The sequence below is a fragment of the Phocoena phocoena genome, chromosome 10 (assembly GCF_963924675.1).
Source record: "Phocoena phocoena chromosome 10, mPhoPho1.1, whole genome shotgun sequence".
NCBI classification, from domain to species: Eukaryota; Metazoa; Chordata; class Mammalia; order Artiodactyla; family Phocoenidae; genus Phocoena; species Phocoena phocoena.
Genome location: NC_089228.1, coordinates 101,995,817 through 102,015,911, shown reverse-complemented (window position 1 = coordinate 102,015,911; position 20,095 = coordinate 101,995,817). Strand labels below are relative to the sequence as shown.

At 51.4% G+C, this 20,095-nt stretch overlaps 1 protein-coding gene across 1 annotated transcript in view; it reads right to left on the bottom strand.

Moving 5' to 3' along the window:
- Positions 1-6,292: 6,292 nt before the first annotated feature.
- LYRM4 (LYR motif containing 4) overlaps positions 6,293-20,095 on the bottom strand; it is a 112,616-nt gene continuing 98,813 nt past the window's right edge. Inside the window, exon 3 of the mRNA XM_065886206.1 lies at positions 6,293-6,361. Within this exon, the coding sequence (XP_065742278.1) occupies positions 6,293-6,361 (69 nt within the window). The remainder of the gene's footprint in view (positions 6,362-20,095) is intronic.

Sequence of the window (20,095 nt, the reverse complement as noted above, 5' to 3'; positions counted from 1 at the left end):
GAAGCCCTCAAGGCAGTGTTTTTAAAGTGAAAATACATGTTAAAATTTGGCAAATTAATAATCCTAAATATGTTACCTGTTTGAAGTGAGAGTGGAAGAGTCTATTTGGCAAATCTTGATAAGACTCTTAGCATTAATACTGGAGTCCTTCATCATATAGCCTATATGTGCTTCGTATACCACACATACGCACCTAAATGAAATACTCCTTTAAAAACTAAGAACCAGTTATACTGTTATTGAACTGTCTCTGTATTCAAGACAGATGAAGCCACATGAATTCACTTAGTAACTGACGGGAAGTTCTACTGAAATATTTTAATAATGTTTAGCTGACATTTAGGTGATACCCTCTGTAACTTTCTGGCTGATGAGAGGGAAGCGTTTCTATTTTGTACCACTGAACTTCCTTTGAAAGCTCATCACTTTAGTAGGAAAAGGATGCAAGTCGTTTACAGGAAGCCGTTTTCCTGCCGAGCCTAGACCCCTGGAAGTCCAGCTCCTCTGGAAGGGGCATCCAGCATGTCCAATGACTGACACGGCCCTTGGGTCAGCACAGGGATGTTGAGTCAGAGAACAAGCTCAATTCCAGCTCCACTGGTGTCAACGCTTGCTCGTGGTCTAATTTCAAGACAATAAGGCACAATAAGACTTTCTTTGCTGTCGCTCTTATGGTGCAGTGGTCCCTCCAGGTAGAGACACAGACAGATTCATCTCAGAGTTCTCCTCTGGGTTCTCTCTTGAGGGTCTTTGGACTTAAAGCTTTGCCCTTGAGCAAAAGCAAGAGCACCTATCTTACTCCCCAAACAGATTTCAGCACGAGAAGCCGTTTTCATGAAAGGTTCCCTGAAGGACTAATAAGGGCTGCAGACAGACTGAAAAGGGAAAATCCTATTTGTTCTCAGGGGTGAGGTGAACCTTTGTCCATAGAGATCCTGGGCAAATGGTCAGAGAAAAAGCACGCTTTCTCCACCAAGTTCCAGCTTTCTTGTAACAAAGCAAACATGAGACGAGCTCCCGGGACGCACGGAGCACGAGTCCTCGTGGGCTGTTCCCTTTGTTTGTAAGAACGAGCGTCGGCACAGGGTTCCGCCTTTGTCTGCCGACCTCACCAGCCGTGTCCGTGCCCATGACCCAGATGGCGTGGCTGCTTCCCGTGGCTTCTGAGTCACGCAATGACCACCGTCACGAGGCCACTGCACAATTTCAAAGGCAGAACTCCGTCCCCGTGGTCGTCTGCAATCAAGATTTGGTCATCTGGGTTCTGACCATATTTATCAAGGCACTGTGTGTCCATACCGTGGGTGGGCTCAGAAGACACCGTCCCAAGCTCTGAGAACATTATCCTTGGTGTAGGAAACGCTTTCTCCTTCTGCTTTCTGAGTGCTTGTCATTTCTTCAGCTGTTGCTACAAGTGGAACCTGGCCTCAATACCTGAGCTATCCTTTCATCTAGAAAGTGGGCAACAGTTTGCATGAAGTGCCTCATAAAAAAGCAGCCCCTTCTGTTCTAAAATGTACTTGTGTACTTTCTGTATGTACTTGTTGAGGTTTTACCGTGCCTTTTAGTTTCATTCTTGGAAGCACATTCTCAGAATATGTCGACCAACTTTCCTCAGCCCTTTGTTTTTTAATCTCGTGTCACCTTTCGCTAAATAAGGAAAAATTTCCCCTACTCGTCCTGTTCCCAATGATGATATATGTCTATAGGCTTTAACCTATAGAAGGAGAATATCTGTTCTTCAGAGAGCTAAGGGGAAGTCTCTTTATAAGGGTCTTTCAAGCTGCTTTATTCCAGTGGATTTTTTTAAAAAAAATAGAACGAATCTACAGAAATGATATTTTCTACATTTGGAGGTAAAAGACACATTTGTAGATGCCAGACTTTCTGTTTGAACTTGAAGTTGATTGGACCTAGCAGGGGGAGAAAGCGCAGACAGTGTCCCCTCCTGTTCTGTCTCCGGTGGTGGCCTACGTCTGCTCAGCCACCGTGGCCCCAAACCTGGGGCTCCAGGTGCCCCTTACGCCCCTGTACACCTCACATCCACCCAGTCGGTAGTCCTGTTGACTCTATTTTCTTTTCTTTCTTTTTTTGGTCCTGTTTTGTTCCGAATGTACCCCCCAGTGGGGTCCAGTAGTTAGCAAGCCCTTTTGTCTGTAAGACACGTGACACCTGTGCCCTGAAGATACTCGTGGAACTGGCCCTGCACAGGAGACCCCCAGTTTTGGCTGAGGTTGCCTGCCTACTCTTCAGAGTTTGCTCTGTGGCCCTGAGTAAGTAATAAATTAAGGTTTTCTACTAGTTCTCTGTATTAGTTTGTCACTGCTTCATAACAAACCACCCCAAAGCTCAGTGCCTTAGACAGTAGTTGATTACTGAGTACAGAGCTAAGGGGTGGCTAAAGCCAACTCACCCAAGCTAGACTGGCCTGGGGGGCTCTGCAGGGCGTCTGTGCCCCACGTGTCTCCTGCCCCCTGGGAGCAGAGCCCTGGCCGAGGCAAGTTCTTCTCAGGGTGATGCTGACTGTTTCCAACATCACCGGCCTCGGTGAAGCCACCATCATCTCTTGCCTGGATTACAAGTGTTCAGTCTGACTCCCCCATTTCTCCCACCAAAAGCTGGTCGCCCTGCACCTTATTCCCGTTATAGCAATGTGACCTTTTAAAAATACAGACAAGATCCTGCTTAAAAACCCCGCTAGCTTCTTGCAGTCCTTGGGTCCCCACCTCCCAACCCAGTCTCGCCACCAGCCATCCTGGGCTTCCTTTAGTTCCTTGGGTTGCACTGTTTTTCCTGATTCAGGGCTTCGCATGCGCTGCCGCTCCCGCCTGGAGAGCTCCTCTCCCTGCCCTCTGCCCAGCCCACCCGCCTCTCGTTTCATCTGAAAGCCCCCTTCCTGGGGAGGCCTCCCCTGACCCTCACCGACCCCTCCTGCAGCACCTGTTTCCCCATCTGTCGCACTCAGCAGACCCACTGTTTTCTCACGTAACCCTTTTGCGAGGCTGCGGGCTCTGAAGGCAGGGCCGGGGCTTGGTCGCTGGTGTGTCCCCGGCTCCTGGCTCCCAGCCAACACTGAACAGATGAGATGAGCAACAGGGGGTGGGAGGGGGCTGGGCCTGCGCATGACCGACTGGAGACGCTGCTCAGGGTCTCAGTTTTCATACCTGTGGGCTCGGGGGTTGAGCTCGCTGAGCTCCAGTGTCTGCTGGTCCAAGGTTTGTCATCTTCGTGGCTCCTTCCAGCCTGTCGCCTTTGCTCCTGGATGTTGGGTGGCACATTTGCTGTGCTCAGGGACTTGAGATGTAGGGTGAGGCTGGGGATGGAGGGACGGAGGTGACAGATGCTTGGTGGCAGCAGGCAGGGGTAAAGCGAGCTACGCCAGCTCCACCTGGAGAACGAAAGCCATGTGCTTGGTCTCCCAGCATCGAAGCGTTACAGCCAGACCAAGCATGTGTTACTTCTGAAGGTCTAGAAACCAGCACGCTTGGTTCCTGTCTCAGGCCAAGCTGGCTTACACTGTGGTATTTCTTATTTTCTCAGCGCTGACACTGGAAAGCATCCTCAGCTGGAATCCCACCTCTAGGACAGCCACACATTCTGGAGGCTGGAGGCGGCCCGGACGGAGGGTGCATCCTCACCCCAAGGCCTCAGGTGGGGCCTCGTCGAGCAAATGGAGTCTTTACTCAAGCGGCCCTCCCCACAGGGACATCCCCTTGGGTCCCCTGAACCGGGGGACTCTCAGTGCAAGGTGCTGCCTGCTGTACCTGCACCGCCAAGTTGAGGGATCCGTTTGTGGCTTTTTTTTTTTTTTTGCGGTACGCGGGCCTCTCACTGTTGTGGCCTCTCCCGTTGCGGAGCACAGGCTCCGGACGCGCAGGCTCAGCGGCCATGGCTCACGGGCCCAGCCGCTCCACGGCATGTGGGATCTTCCTGGACCGGGGCACGAATCTGTGTCCCCTGCATCAGCAGGCGGACTCTTAACCGCTGCACCACCAGGGAAGCCCTGGCAGGTGGATTCTTAACCACTGCGCCACCAGGGAAGCCCCCGTTTGTGGCTTTTGTCACAGAATTCTCCTTCATGCCTTTCCAAATTCCAAATGCATAGTTAATTTTATGTGAGCTGCAAAAGTTAGCTCTGTTTATTAAGGCTTGGGGCATGTTCAGACCCATCTGTGCGCTTTAATTAACATAAGGGCCACCCGCTGTTGAAGGCCTGCAGGACAGAGTCCCGTTTGCTTGCTCCACTGTCTCTGTGAGTAAGACCTGGGGGGAATCTCCTGTGGAGCTGCTATCCTGCTGGCAATTCCAGCAGAATTGCTGGGGAGAGGTTCAACTCTGGACTTAGGTTTCCAAGTAGCAGCTGCTTTAATTAAGTGTAAATCAGAGGTGACTTCCGTGGCTGGCACAGTGGTCGGATGTAGTTGTTTCTGAGTGACCACACGCCTGCCTGGTGCAGAAGGGAACGTGCCCCAGAGCCGCACCCCCGGCTGAGATGCTGCCCCGTGACAGTCAGCTGAGGGGGGCGCACACTCCCATTCCCTTCACTGTCTCCCTTCATTCTCACACCTCGGCCCTAAGATGTGCAAGGATCTGGGTTTATAGGGGTAACAGATCTGGGACCAACCAAGGGTTGGTCTCACAGGCACACAAGACTTTAACCACGGGTCAAAGCATCCTGAAATCACACGTTATATTGCCAAACAGAAGACTACACGTTTAACCTATTTGGAAGGCACCATCACAACAGTATCTACGATCCATAGATAACGTGGGCACTCACAGTCTTTAACGCGGGAGGGAGGACATGGACCCAGGCCACTCGCGCTTGGCTCACATGACTGTGAGAATTAAGATGCAGGGAGCGGTTCAGTGGCAGGTCAGTGATAGTCAAAGCTATTTTAGGACCTGTAACTATTTATATGAGCCTGTTCCAAACCCAAACACGCGAGAGATGAATTCACTCAGTACTGCTTATGGAGGTAAGCCAAGCAATCTCCCAGTGTCCAGGTCCCTCACAAAATTCCCAGAAGTCAAGTAAGTTACTTACTACCTTATTTCCCTGTTTTTAACTGATGTGTTTCCAAGGATAGATGCATACAAATGCTGTTTTCACCTGTAACATCCTCAAAGGGCAGAGTTTCCCGAACTGGCTCAACATTAGAAAGACCAGGAGAGCTTTAAAATGTACTTATAAACCACCTCTCACTCATCAAGTCAGAGTATGGAGCACTGAGAAATTCCTTTCTAAAAACTCTCTGGGGCTTCCCTGGTGGCGCAGTGGTTGAGAGTCCGCCTGCCGATGCAGGGGACACGGGTTCGTGCCCTGGTCCGGGAAGATCCCACATGCCGCGGAGCGGCTGGGCCCGTGAGCCATGGCCGCTGAGCCTGCGCATCTGGAGCCTGTGCTCCGCAACGGGAGAGGCCACAACAGTGAGAGGCCCGCGTACCGCAAAAAAAAACAAAACAAAACAACTCTCTGTCTCTCCAGGTGATTCTGACTCAGTAAGTGAGCTTTGGGATGCATGTCTCAAACCTCGGTGTGCACTGGAGTCTCCTGGGGTGTGTCAGACTGAAGATTCTGATTCAAAAGGTTTGGGGGTGGGGCTTGAGATTCTGCGCTTCCAGCAAGCTCCCCGGTGGGGCTGACGTCGCCAATCCCGAGACCACAGTCTGAGCAGCAGGTTGTACGTACCTGTCCCCAGGTGAGCATCCACACACAGACCACCTCTGCTGTTGCACTGGGCCCAGGTCTGAATTGCAGGGCGAACCCTTTACCGTTTCAGCTCTGCCCTACTCCACGCTGCCCCCAAATCTCTACTGGTGCTTGGACTTGCCTTTGCAAAGGGGGGACTCAGCTCAGGGCTGGACCCTCCCTGTTGGTCTCCCCACTGATCTGCCAACCAGCAGGAAACAGAAGGGCATTAGCCGTGATGGGCGCGTCCGGTATAGAGGCCTAGGGACCTTCTTTTTATTGTCAAGGACCAAGAAACAAACTCTGGGAATGCTGTATACAAGTGCTGAGGAGCTACAAGGAGGGCTGGGCTGGAGGAGACGCAGTAATACACGGCATTCTCCTGAGGGGCTCCAGCTCTTCATTCTAACACTTGAACCAAGGAGAGACAGCCACCCCTTGTCACTAAGGCTGCAGGAGAACGGGAACCTCGCTCAGCTCATCAGGCGGAGTGAGAAGCTATTTAAAGCTGATGTGGGAGGCCACTTGTAGTCTGCTGGGAGTGCCCTTGCCAAGCAGGATGGATGCTGAAAGTGGTCCACGGCTGCTGGTCCGGGCTCCCTAGGTCCTGGGCTTCTCTTGATTCTCAATGATGAGCTTGTCAGTCGAATACATTTGGCCAATGTGTACCTGGAGGCAAAGAGAAGACACAGACCAAAAACCATGGGCTCCGTTAGCCGTGAAATTCAGAAGTGCGTTTCTACATTTAGGTGCAGATGTGCACCGTCACAGGACGTCGTTCTGGAAACGGCACTGTGGGGCGGAGTGCAGTCACCAGCTTCGCTCTGCTAATTCCCGGCACTGTCCCACCCCACTTCCCGCACTGTGGGAACAGTGGGAGATTCCCACTTGTTCCTGCTCGCCCATGGGATGGTCCCGACCGCGGGCTGTCCTGAGCCAGGTGAGACCCAGCCAGACCTGTGCACAGCAGCTCCTCACCCAACAGGATTTCTGGCCTTTAGGACCGTTTCTTCCGCAAGGATGGACTTTCACCGTAAGGCACTAGTGAGCTCTGTCCACGCTGGGGCAGAGGAAGCACAGCTGTATCCCTGCTCTGCCACTCACCTGTCATGCTGTCCACCTCCTCCCTCTGGTCTCAGCATCCTCACCTGTGGGATGAGGGCTACAGGGCTGCTCCCAGCTGATCTTCACGTCCTTTGCTGCTCCAACAGCCTTTGGACCCTCAACACAGTTGGCACCTATGTGGTATGAGAGCCCTGGGGGCAGCTGGGGAACCTGCCAGGGGCCGTCACTGTGGACACAGAGGTGACGATGCCTGTGCTGCTGCAGCGGTGGAAGGTGTAACGGGCTTCCTGTCGCCTCCTGAGGGGCCGCCTCTCTGCCTCCTAACGTGTCTCACAGCCGGCAGCAGCCGTGAGGGAGGCTGTGAAGCCCGCTGTCCCCACCTTGCAGCCTGCCTGGACCACCTGGGTGGTCTGTGCCCAGGGCCTGTGTGAGGTCATGTGCTCATTCAGGTCTGCCTGGGAGCCCCTCAAAGGCAGGGCAGGTGACCCAGGCACCCTGTGGCCCTGGGTCCTGCAGTCCTGCGACCACTGACAAAGGAGTGAGAAAAGGAAGCGGAGAGCAGAGGGCTCTGCAGCAGAGATGATGTACGGGCATTTGTTGAATGAAAGCCCGGCAAGCCCTGGAGGAGGTGTGAAGGGCAGCCCAGCCCCGGCTGGACCACAGATGAATGGCAGGCACCTCCCGTACTGGGACTGTGCTTGGGTGAGGCTGGAGACCCATCCCTGCCCTCAGGAAGCTCAGAGTCCAGGAGGGAGACAGACAAGGAGGGAGGCAACTGTAACCTGATGGCTGGAACATCAGCAGCCATTTAGCACTACGAGGTAAGTGGGATATGGGGCCACACACGGAAGGTGAGAGGCAGGAGGGAGGTGCCTGGGTTCTTGATGACCATGGAGCCATCACACCAGCCAACTTACTGGCTTAATGCCAACTTTTCTTTTACATGAGAGAAAAATAAACCGCCACATTTTTAAAGCGACTGTCATTTGGGTTTCCTGTTATACACAACTAAACCAAACCGTAACTGATGTGAATGTATATTGTGAATTTTAAGTGTAGTCTATACGACTATTGATAAAAAGGTCACTGCAGACAGGAAGGTGTGCTGTGCCCTGGGATAAGTGGAAACAATGTCCCTGTCACCTGGGAAGGCACCATTAACAGACAGTCTGTGAATTTCTAAAGTTTAAAGAAAACTACACTGGGACTTATAAAGGTCTTCTTTTGTCCCACAATATTTGCTTTAGAGTATGTGGCTATTAATATTTCAGCATTTTTTCTGTCTAGTCTTTTAATTCACTTATACATTTAAACTGTGTGTGTGTATATATAAACAGAATATTTAAATTTGGAATCATAACTCGCTTTTCAAAACTTCATATCCTTATGTCATTAAATAGTCTTTGAAAGGATATCTTTAGTAACTGATAAAGTGCATTGTAAAGATGCACGGTAATTTATGTAACATTCTCATATGACGAACACTTGCAGAGTTTCTGCTTAGTCCTGGGATTACCATTCTCATGTATAAACCTTTCATAGCATCTCTGCTTTTCTTTTCTTATAAAAGGTTTCTAGAAGTGGAATTATTGGGTAAACAGGTATGAATATTTTTATGGTTCTTGATGGATCTTGCAAAGCAACTTCCCAAAAGTGTGCATTTGCTCGACAACTGACACTCCCTTTGGTGGACTGTTTGAAGGTTCGGCAGTGTGTTGATCACGTCCCAGAACAAACACGTGTCTTCCCACCCAACTCACTGTGGACACCATAAGTGCCCACGGCCACCGTCTCGATGGCTCTCCAGTGCGGCCCCCCTAACAGAGGCCCCACCAGCACAGTCAACGCAGCATTTGTTTCTCATGGTTGGCAATCTAAAGGGTGGAACCTTTGGGGGGTAGGTGCGCTCGCAAGAAACACAGCTGTATGAGGTGACCCGGTCCCAGTCAGCTCCACAAAAAGCTCCAGAGAAAGCTGCGCTGGGGCGATTCAAAGAGCTCAAGTTTTAGGAAACTCTTAGGTCAAAACAAACCTTCAAATGTAGAGTCCGCTTTGACCGAAGTATGAATTAGATTTAAAAAATTCCACTCAGAAACAACACTTTTATGGCCTTTGGGGTAAAAAACTGAATGAAAACAGATCTTAATGGTTTTAAGAGAGCACAAAGATGAACATGTTTCTATCTGTGCAGGCCCCCTGGTCTGCTATGCACACTCCTCGCATGGCCGGCACCCTCTCGTGATCACGAACTTCTCACTGGCGCCGCGAGACCTTGGTCCCAATCTGTCTGTCCCTCAGGCTCACGTGGATCCACACTCACCGCGCAGAAGCCCACCCACCCTTTGAGTCGACCGCTGAAGCTCCCCTGGGTCCCCTCTGCAGAAGGGGCTCTCTCTGCCTCCTGGGAACACTTATTGCAATGTCTGCGCCACCCGGGGGGCACTCACGTGGCCTTGTCCTATCACGACTCGTGTGCCTGTGTCAGCTCCTCGGCATGGAGTCTGGCTGAGTGGGAGGAAGCAGGGGCTCGAGCTCCGCTTGGCTCGGCTGCCTTCCCAGCAGAGTCCAGGGCAGCGCCAGGCCCGCCGGCCTGCTCAGTAAGGACATGGTAACTAACAACACCGGGGTCTGGTACCCCTGGTTATAAGGCTCTACGTGTCCACTCGCTCTAAAATCTGGTCAGTAAGTGATTATGACGTGCTTTGGTGGAAGAGCTACTAGTGGAAATACAGAATTGATACAGGAAAGTCAGTAAAAATAGCGACTGGGCCGTTTACTGTAACGAGAGTGTTCACTCAGCATTAAGCAAAGCCACGTGATTTAAGCTTGGTTCAGCTGCAGGTTTCAAGCTATCCTCCAGGGCTACAGGGATTAACCCAGAGCAAGAGCAGGAGGGGTAAGGGAAATACTCAGTTCACACAGGGAGTATATGGTAAAGTTATCTCCACAAGGGCTGTTGAGATGAGGCAATAAACGTTGGTGTGACAGTTCTGTCACACTTATTTGGGCTGTAGAATGTGTCAGCTCACACTGGGGGGTGGGCAGCCTGCAGTGCTAATGACAGAGCGAGTGGCTCCAGCAGCAGGTGAGGGGAATGGTCAGGAGGCCAGCAAGTGCAATTACAGCTGCAATTTACAGCCCCTCCAGGACCACGGGCCGACTTCCACCCCACATCACACTATCACCACGCACAAATGGGTCCTTAGAGCCAATCACACTTTTGCTCTATAAACTTTGGGAGTTGGCATTAGACTTCATTAGAAAAGCGGACAATGACTCGACCGCAAGTAGACGGGATGACTGGATGGCCCTGAAACACGTATGAGCTCCGGGACTCATCAGACCAATAACCTGCTGGGGAGGGAGGAGCACGATCCAGGGAACGAAACGTGGTCCAGGGTCTCGGGTCCTCACTGCTTTCTCCTCTGAAGCCAGGAGTGTCTCCCGTGCAACACATCTCAACCTGGCTTAGACTCGGAGCGGCGGGGCTCAGTGTGGGCGGTGGGGAGGCTGCCTGGGCGTCTGGTGCTCACTGCCTACGTCACGGGGCTGTTGTGAGAATCACACGACTGGACTTGAAGAAAAGGTACCGACTGCCCCAGACACTTCCTAGGCCCAAATCTATCAGATGCCTTCATGCTGTTGGGAGGATTAAACAAGAACAGCATGCGGGGGGCTTCCCTGGTGGTCCAGTGGTTAAGAGTCCGCCTGCCAATGCAGGGGACACGGGTTCGAGCCCTGGTCCGGGAAGATCCCACACGCCATGGAGCAACTAAGCCATGACTACTGAGCCTGCGCTCTAGGGCCCGCAAGCCACAACTACTGAGCCCGTGTGCCACAACTACTGAAGCCTGCGCACCTGGAGCCTGTGCTCCGCAACAAGAGAAGCCACCGCAGTGAGAAGCCCGCGCACCGCAAGGAAGAGTAGCCCCCGCTCGCCGCCACTAGAGAAAGCCCGCGTGCAGCAACGAAGACCCAATACAGCCAAAAAAAAAAAAAGAAAAAGAAAGTATTTGATTCTTTTGCTCTCACGACAAACTTACGAGGACAATATAACACTGTCACCATCGATTTAAAGGCAAACTCTACCTTTGGTGTTTCATTTCTGTACTTGGAAGGCCTGTAATTGCTCAAATGGACATGCCCTTCCATTTCGCAGTGGATCACACTGAAAATATAATGAGAAAAGACAGCAGCAACCGTCACACAAAAAAACCCAACATACCTAGATATAACCTTAATAAGAAATGTGTGTGATTTTTAGAGAGAAGACTACACAACTTAGAAATATAAAATAAGTTTGAATAAAATGACACACCATGTTCACGGAGAGACTGAGTCACACAAAAATGTCAATCTTTTGCCAAATTATATTTAACACAATGATAATAAAAATCCCAACAGGATTTTCTTTTGAACTACTTGAGAAAATGAAATGTTTATCTGACTGAATATGAAGTCAAGAATAAAAAAGAACATTTTGAAAAGGAAGACATTAAAGCATTTTGGGGATTCAGTTAAAAGAGAGAAATGAACAGAACAGGAGAGAGTTAGAAAACAGACCCTGTTATCCAGAAGGAGTATTTTATTCACAAAATCGTACTCATGGGGGTTTGGGGCTTACGGAAGCGGCTGCAGCAGCTGGCACATTTCTTGGAAGTCTCCTAGTGATTTTCATGTAACTGGTGTATTCTGCTCTACGCTGTGTTCATGCTCTTTTTTTTTTTTTTGCGGTACGTGGGCCTCTCACTGCTGTGGCCTCTCCCGTTGCGGAGCTCAGGCTCCGGATGCGCAGGCTCAGCGGCCATGGCTCACGGGCCCAGCCGCTCTGCGGCATGTGGGATCTTCCTGAACCGGGGCACGAACCCGCGTCCCCTGCATCGGCAGGCGGACTCTCAACCACTGCGCCACCAGGGAAGCCCAGTTCATGCTCATTTTAATACAGAAGTGTTTCCCACGTTGTCCAGTGGCTCAGGCTCTTCACGAAGACGCACTGGATCGCCCTGTGCCTCTGAGCGCCTGCTGACACACCCAGATTGTGAGGCGTGTTTTAATGGTATCACCCCTTCCTAGAGTAGCTACACTTGATCGGGGCTTTGGAAGCCTCCCCCCCCAACCTTTAAGCCACCAAGATAATGAATCTGTCAGCCTGCAGGTTCTGCCGACTGCCTGCCCGTGCCGTGAAGGTGAGCACGTCGTCCGTCTGTGGCCCCCATACCGCCCTCTGTTTCATAACAACGTCAGACAGCTTTCCACGCTGCCTGCTGTTCACACAGTAATTCTCTCCAGTGAGATCCCAGTGCGGAGTCACTGTCACAGCCGTAGTCAAGTCACCTGCCCTAACAAACATTTTTCAAATAAACCATTTTTATCATACTTCATGCTTCCTAATAATTTTTAAAGAGCAAAATGAAAGAGATTCCTGAACCTTATATATAATTTTCCCCAGTCTTTTCTGTTTAGCAACAAGAGATATTATGAAACCAAAACTTAAGAATATAGGTTGCATGGTCTTCCTCTAAAAATGCTCACATATAGTAACATAACTTTCCTACTTGTAATTTTGCTATGGTCTCGTGCAATGGGAGAACACCTGAAGCACTCAAACTAGATGTGTGGAAATTCAGCCAACTAGAAAGGAGGTCCGTTCAAAGAACCCAGGGAAGAGTCTCTGTGCTCCCCCCAACCCCCTTCCACTCTGCTCTGTGGGCCTTGAAGTTCGGATACTGGCTACGCCTATTGTGGAGGGCGGTGGCGAGCAGCTGACCTCTTATTTCCTCTGTGATGCTCCTGGCAGAGTGATGAACAAATTCATATCTCTTCCCTAAATCCCATGTTCCGTTTAATAGCTGCTGTGTTTCACCCTTGCTTGTTGGGACAAGAGAGAACCCAGGTGCCAGTGTGGGCACTCTCACTGGCGTGGCCACACGTCCGGTTCACACACAGGGTCCCAGCCTGATGGCTAACGGGCTCTCTTTCACCTCAAGGGGCCCAGTTTGCATGACGAATTACATGGTTGCCCTCTTATCTACTGCTGTCAGATTTCTGGGCCATTCTGCTGCTTTTCTGCATGGCTGATGTTCAGTTACAAGAAAAAAGCAGGCTATAATGTGATGGCTTCTCTCTTTCGTTTTCCAGGCCACGAGAGTAAGGGAAATCAGAGCATTTTAACGGGTCTCAGAGGACTGTGGCCGCAAAGGAGCCTGAAGTGGAGGGCAGCCGGCAGGGGTCCCCTCTGCAGGAACAGACACGCATGTGAGGCAGCGGGTCCCAACAAGGATGAGGCCCCGAACCGCAGGGCCAGCTTTCCAGGACACACGCGGCCTGGGCCACTCTTGAGTTTCTCAGGAGGGACACGGGGTGACGGTGCAGTCACGTCTCCCTTGCTGCTGACTTGCTCCCCTGAGCGAGCAGGTCTGCTGATCTAAGGGCTTCATCATTATTATTCTAAAATTACGGTCAGATTTTTTCCCCCAGTGAGTGAATACGACCCCCAAACCCAAACAAAACCCAGGGTTGCTATTTCCCCGCCAGGTACACTTTGGGCCCAGCCCTTCCAGAAGGTGGAGCAGAGGCTGTGAGACCAGGTGGGGGAGGAAGCGTCCCCGCAGCCCACAGTGTCGCTCTAAACGCCACGCTGTCAGCGAGGGCCGGGGCTGTGTCCTCCGTCCCCCTCCGCACCTGCTCTCTGCAGCTGCCGGGCACTGCTCGGGGTGAAGCAGGAGACGGGTGCTGGCCGTCCCCCTCCACACTCAGACTCGCTGGCCAAGAGGGGACACCAGAGACAGTCTGCTGGCTAGTGGCCTGCAGTCCCCCGGCGTGGGTGGGGAAGCTCTGCAGGCGAAAGCCACCCAGTGGCAGGTCAGCACCAGCAACTCGGTCACCAAGCCCTTCTTGGAAGCGGGCAGAGCCCAGGGCCCGAGCGTCATGTCAGAGTGAAAGCGGCACTTCCCCGGGACGGCGACAACGAGAGCCCCGGCAAGCTGCCAGAGACAAGTCCATCAGAGGTCACGCTGCTGCCTGGCTCGGTGCCCCTCAGCCCTGCACGCGGGCCTCAGGCCACCACAGCCAGCGGCCAGGCCAGGACCCTCATGCGTGAAGTGGGGGGCAAAAAACAGAAACAAACAAATGAGGAATCACAGTCCGTGCGTTCTCCCGCAACCTACTTTTCAAGCTCAGCATCCTTCCGTGTCAGGACGCACAGACCTCCTTCTTTCTTTCGAACAGCTGCCTTGTCTTCCTTTGCTCCCAGCCGCGCTGGGACCCGCTGCGTAATACGCAGGGACATTGGAACAGACTGTGAGCAACACCCTCACTTTCCCAGGGCTTGGGAGCTTCCTTAAACAACACTGGGGCCGACATACCCCAGCACATCTGATTAACTGGGCTCCCTTCTGTCTTCCTCACTCCGAAGTTAGGTTGAAAAAGCAGCCCAGTGGACACCGAGAGACAAACACCATCACGAACCAAAGTGCCCGGCAGACTCACAGAGGGAGCAGCGGGCCCAGATGCTAAGAAGCGATGCCAGGCCGGGCCCCAACCTAGCACACACGCCCCCGTCCATCCCCAGCCCTGAGAAGCCCACGAGCTCCTGGAAGCCCCTGAGGAGCTGGTCCTGGACGGTGGGAGGGAGTTGGGACAAGGGCCGCCAACAGTGCCGGGCAGTGAAGTCGTGCCCCTGCTCGATGCGACTCAGCCCCGGAGAGCCGCCGTCTTCCACAGGCCCCAACGTGGCAGGGTCTAGGAGACACTTCAGCGTATGTGAAAGGACACTTGGGGGTTCTCAGGAATGTCTGGAGGAAGGAGACCCCTCGAAGCACAGGGTCCCTGCTGGCCGGGAGACAGGGCAAGACGGACTTTCAGCTGGTAAGGGCCACACTTGTGAAAACGCTGAACTACTTCCACACTCGGCACCTGACTGCTGCTCCGACCCCCCCTCTGCCACCCGGTCTCCCCCTTCCAGGAGGCCTGGGCCTCGCGCTGGGGTCCCCGTCTGGCTTGGTGGACTACTTTCCAGATCCAGCTTGGCCAGCTTTCATTCTGATGGGCCAATGCCTGTGCTGCCCTGGTGGGTAAACATCTGACCATCAGCTCTGGGGCTGGGACTCTGCGGTATAGGTTTGGGCTGTTACTGAAAAGGGATGCAGAGTTTTCAGCGACAGGCTACTGACCGTGAGGCCCACGTCTGCTTTCCTCCCATTATTCCGCAGAGGGGATGTGAAGACAGCTGGACAGAACGGCCAGATTTCGGGCCATCAGGAAGTTATTCTGGATGAGAGAGAAAGGGAAGGCCAGAGCCAGAGCCGGAAATGATGCCACGGGTCTGACGGGACAGTAAGCTGGGCCTTCCCCTTTCAGTGCCAGCCCAGGACGGTGGCCCCTTGGTATCCTCAGTGCTCACAGGGTCAAGGAGAGGGCGGGGGGCTTTCTCTTAACAATCTCACCTCCCAGGCCCTTGTAGGACATTAGGACTCACCGTACACAGCCTTAGCTCTGTCCCTGGAGCCCGGCTACTGAACACACTCTCCAATTAGACACCCAGGAAGCAAAGAATTGATACCAGAGGGACCCTACTGATGTCCAAACGGAAGCATCAACTTCAACGTCAGGACCGTGGGCTGCTGTGCCCACTACTGGTCTCCACTACGTAACCGACAGTACAGACCTTGGAGACCTACTGCGAGGTGGATGCTGTCCCGGTGGATGAAATAACTGGTCCCCGAATAACCTGCTGTGGGCAGCGGCATCAAGAAGCCATCTGCCAGTTTGACTCCACAACAGGGGAAAGAACCAGGCCTCTGAACCACAAGCTGCAGACGCCCGGCCAGCACTCGGCAGTGGCCAGGCCATGCGGCTCTCCTCCCCTGGGCCGGCTTTCACTTGCCCCAGAGCAGGACAGGCTGCAGCAGCGGGCGACACGGTGCACAGGCCAGATTGCCCGGGCGAGCCTGCACAGGGCCACCTCCACCTACCTCCTTCCGTGCCCCCCTGGCTTCCTGGGGAGAAGGAAGCCCAGAGGAGCTTCTCGCCACGGCGGCAGCCTCCTCCCACCACCTCGGGGAGATGGCCTCGGTGCACACGGCTTTTCTCTGAAGCACACAGACTGTCTCTTTAAACGTGCTCACCTTGAACTGCGAAGGGGAAAGTGCGCGGAAATGAATCTTCTTGCCCCAACTTTTTGCCACGGCTGATTTTAAAAAGAGCCTGGGACCGTTCTGTTCTGTTAAGGCACCTGCAATCCAGCAGACGGGCCTTCTTCACTGCCACTGCTTTAGAGAACTTGGACTACGGTCATTTTACTAGGAATAGGACAGCTTCATACACACACAGAAGTGTGTGACACAGTAATAGCTAAACTCTCTCTAGCACTTGACGGTTTACACGGTTGTACGCACTCTATCGGCTCACCTGATTCTTACAAGGTGTGTAGAGCAGGTGGGTGTCGTCCTCATGTCTCTTTTACAGTTACAGAGATGAGGGTCTACGAGGTAAAGTTACTCTACCCAACATCACAGGGTTAATATGTAGTACTCTGACTTGAAGCAAATCTCTAAATTCTAATCCTTTCAATCTCAGTTAATTCTATGAATACATGGTGGTTTATAAACCCAGCATGAAAAGAAATAATAATAAAAAAATCAACCATAATCCCACCACCCCAAATCAACTTTATTTTTATTTCTGAGTACCAATTTCATCACGTTTACATTTGAAAAGCTGGAAGACACGTGCACTGATCACGTGCACGTACAGTCTGTGCTCCTAACCTAGAACCCTCATGCCACACACGTGTCCCCACGTGTCCACGCAGCCTGCACAACTGTGAACGGCCAGCAGCGTGTTTCCATAGCTCTAGGTTTGGTCTCATTTCCAGTAGCTCAGCTGAAAACACGATCAATTCCAGGGTAGGGTTCGTCTACCTGCCCACCCCTTTTCAAGATTTTGGAGAAAAGTGTTTTTCCTGGAAGATATATTACTTTAATAAGTTCACGTGTTTTTTGCCGTTTTTCTCTTTTCCACTTGTTCCTCCCCCTCTTTACTTATGCATCCAATTGGACTAAAAGTATGACCTCAGAAATGTCCGTCCCTCACAGATGGGCTGAGATAACGACTGCTGGAAAGAGCAGCTGGCGGACTTTGTCCTGAGATCAGTGTCCCGGCCTAGGAAGCGCCCCCAGCCCCGCGTCCCAGGCCGGGTCTGCCAGTAGGCTCACAGCCTGGCTCTGCAGGCGTTGCTCAAGCCCAGCGAGGTCCCAGCGGGGCTCTCCCACGGGCACAAAGGAGCAGACCTGGGATGCGGCCTCAGGGCTCTGGAGAACCCTGCGGTGGGCGTGGCCTTCTGCAGGTCCCAGCCCTGGTCCCAGCCACTCCCAGACTGCACTGCCTTTATTCTGGATGGGTTTATGCGTCTGTCTCGACACGAGGCGGAGAGCTCCTGGAAAGCAGGGGCTGTGTCCTCTTCGTGCCCCTGGCACCTAGCACCTAGCAGTGTAGAGTCAGCTTCCTTACCACCCTCCAGTGAGAGGCTGGAGGCTGGTCCTCATAACGCGGCCCGAGGGATACCTTTTGTGACCCCACCTATGCAGCCCGCTGGCGAGGAGGAGACAGGGCCTTGCCCCGCCCAGGCCCCCCCCCCCCCCCCAGCAGCTAGAATCATCCCTCTCTGGTCACAAGTGGTTTTTCTGCTCGCTCACACTGAATCCTCTACCCCCATCTCGTGCCTAGGAGCGTGCCTCGGTCAATCCCTGCTGAACAACGAATGATGCCAAGAGAAGGTGCCTGCCCAAGGCGCGGGCCCTGCAGAAGGGAAGAGGGAGGCCAGCACTCTGGGAAGTGGTGCTGACTAGCTAGGTTCCCGGCTCCCACCACAAAACCAGCTCAGTCTGCATTCTCTCTACTGAGAACACGGAGGGAGGGGCTCGGGGCACCTGGAGACCTGAATACGCCACGTTCCCCTCCCCTCCCGGCTTCACCTTCCCACCCGAGACAGTCATGAGTCTTGGAGGCGAGTGGGGCAGCTGGGGTGTGGCAGGATGAGCTTGTGAGAACCTCCCACCGAAAAGGACCTGCAGGGGACCATGCAGGGCCTGGAGGCCAGCCCTGGGGACTCTGGTAGGGGTGTGGCCGGACCCCTGGTCCACCTGGCTGACACTGGCCTCTTGTCAGTGAGCTCTGTCAGTCAAGGAGGGGCTGGAGAACGAGGCTGATGCTCTCTGCTCCCGAGTTGGGATTGCATTAGGGGACCTGGGACATGAAGACAGGCAGCTGAGGCCACCACTATGGCACCAGTCCCTGGGAGGAGGGAACACTTCCCTTTTGTCACATATGGAACTGCAGCCATGCAGGGTAGGCTAACGACCAGAACTGAAGCCCAGTGAGAGGACACAGGAAAATAACAGAACACCTAAGGGAATCTAGGAGCCAGACGGACGAAACCTGACCCAAATGGCCGCCTATAACATAAAGCTGCTGGGAGAGGCGGAGGACCAGCAGTGCACAGTTCACGCACTTGGACTCAGGAAGAAACAACTGGGAAGAATGGACTTGCTTATGAAATTTACACATGTAGGGAGATAGGATGTCTTGATGGAAAAACCAGGTATCCTTTCTCAAATAACAGTAAAAAATGTATGCTTCTAATTATCAGCATCAGGCTACAGAAGACAATCATTAACGACATGGAAAAATAGGATAGAATTCCCAAACTAGTAAAAGAGGGGAAAACGGCATGAGTAGCTACTTGATAAAACCAACACAAATAAAGAAGCGAAGAAGAGAAAACCAGTCATGATAAATAACAGAACGAGATGAAAGGAAAAAAATCAACTCCATCAGCTGTTACACGAAATGTGAAAGGACCAGCTGGGATTGGCAACAAAACAAGACAAAACTCCTAAAACACAAGCAATAAAGACTGAAAGTCGAGGGATGAATGAAGATACACTAGGCATATTCTGGGGAAAAAAACTACCAGTTTATATTAACAGTAGACAAGGTAGAGATGAGTCTAAAAAGCACTAAACTGAATAATGAGCAACATTTACAAAAAAGATGTAGCAGCAGTTTACAAGATGTAAACTTGTATGCTCTAAATAGACAGTAGCTGAGCGTATAAAGCCAAAACTATTAGAAATGAAAGGAGAAATTCATAAAAATAAGATTCTAGGGGGGAACTCTGATATTCTCCCTCCAAAACAGAGCAAAGCCAGTACATTCAAGCACTTGGCCAAAGAAAATCTTAAGAGTTTTCATTTCTCAGGTTAATTTACTTTTTATTAGATTTTTGATTTAGCTGCCAGAGAGGTGCCCATAACTTTCTCTTAAAGCATATCCTTAATATGCAGTCATTAAAAATGACATTGTACTTGGAGAAGATAAACAAAATTGATAAACCATTAGCCAGACTCATCAAGAAAAAAGGGAAAAGACTCAAATCAACAGAATTAGAAATGAAAAAGGAGAAGTAACGAATGACACTGCAGAAATACAAAGGATCATGAGAGACTACTACGAGCAACTATATGCCAATAAAATGGACAACCTGGAAGAAATGGATAAATTCTTAGAAAAGCACAACCTTCCGAGACTGAACCAGGAAGAAAAAGAAATCATAAACACACCAATCACAAGCACTGAAATTGAAAGTGTGATTAAAAATCTTCCAACAAACAAAAGCCCCGGACCAGGTGGCTTCACAGGCGAATTCTAACAAACATTTACGGAAGAGCTAACACCTATTCTTCTCAAACTCTTCCAAAATATAGCAGAGGGAGGAACACTCCCAAACTCATTCAGTTACAGATGTCACAAAAAAGGAAAACTACAGGCCCATATCACTCATGAACATAGATGCAAAAATCCTCAACAAAATACGAGCAAACAGAATCCAACAGCACATTAAAAGGATCATAAACCATGATCAAGTGGGGTTTATCCCAGGAATGCAAGGATTCTTCAATATACGCAAATCAATCAACGTGATACACCATACTAACAAATTGAAGGAAAAAAAGGCAAGGTTGCCCATTGTCACCACTATTATTCAACATAGTTTTGGAAGTTTTAGCCACAGCAATCAGAGAAGAAAACAAAATAAAAGGAATCCAAATCAGAAAAGAAGTAAAACTGTCACTGTTTGCAGATGACATGATACTATACATAGAGAATCCTAAAGATGCTACCAGAAAGCTACTAGAGCTAATCAATGAATCTGGTAAAGTAGCAGGATACAAAATTAATGCACAGAAATCTCCTGCATTCCTATACACTACTGATGAAAAACCTGAAAGAGAAATTAAGGAAACACTCCCATTTACCACTGCAACAAAAAGAATAAAA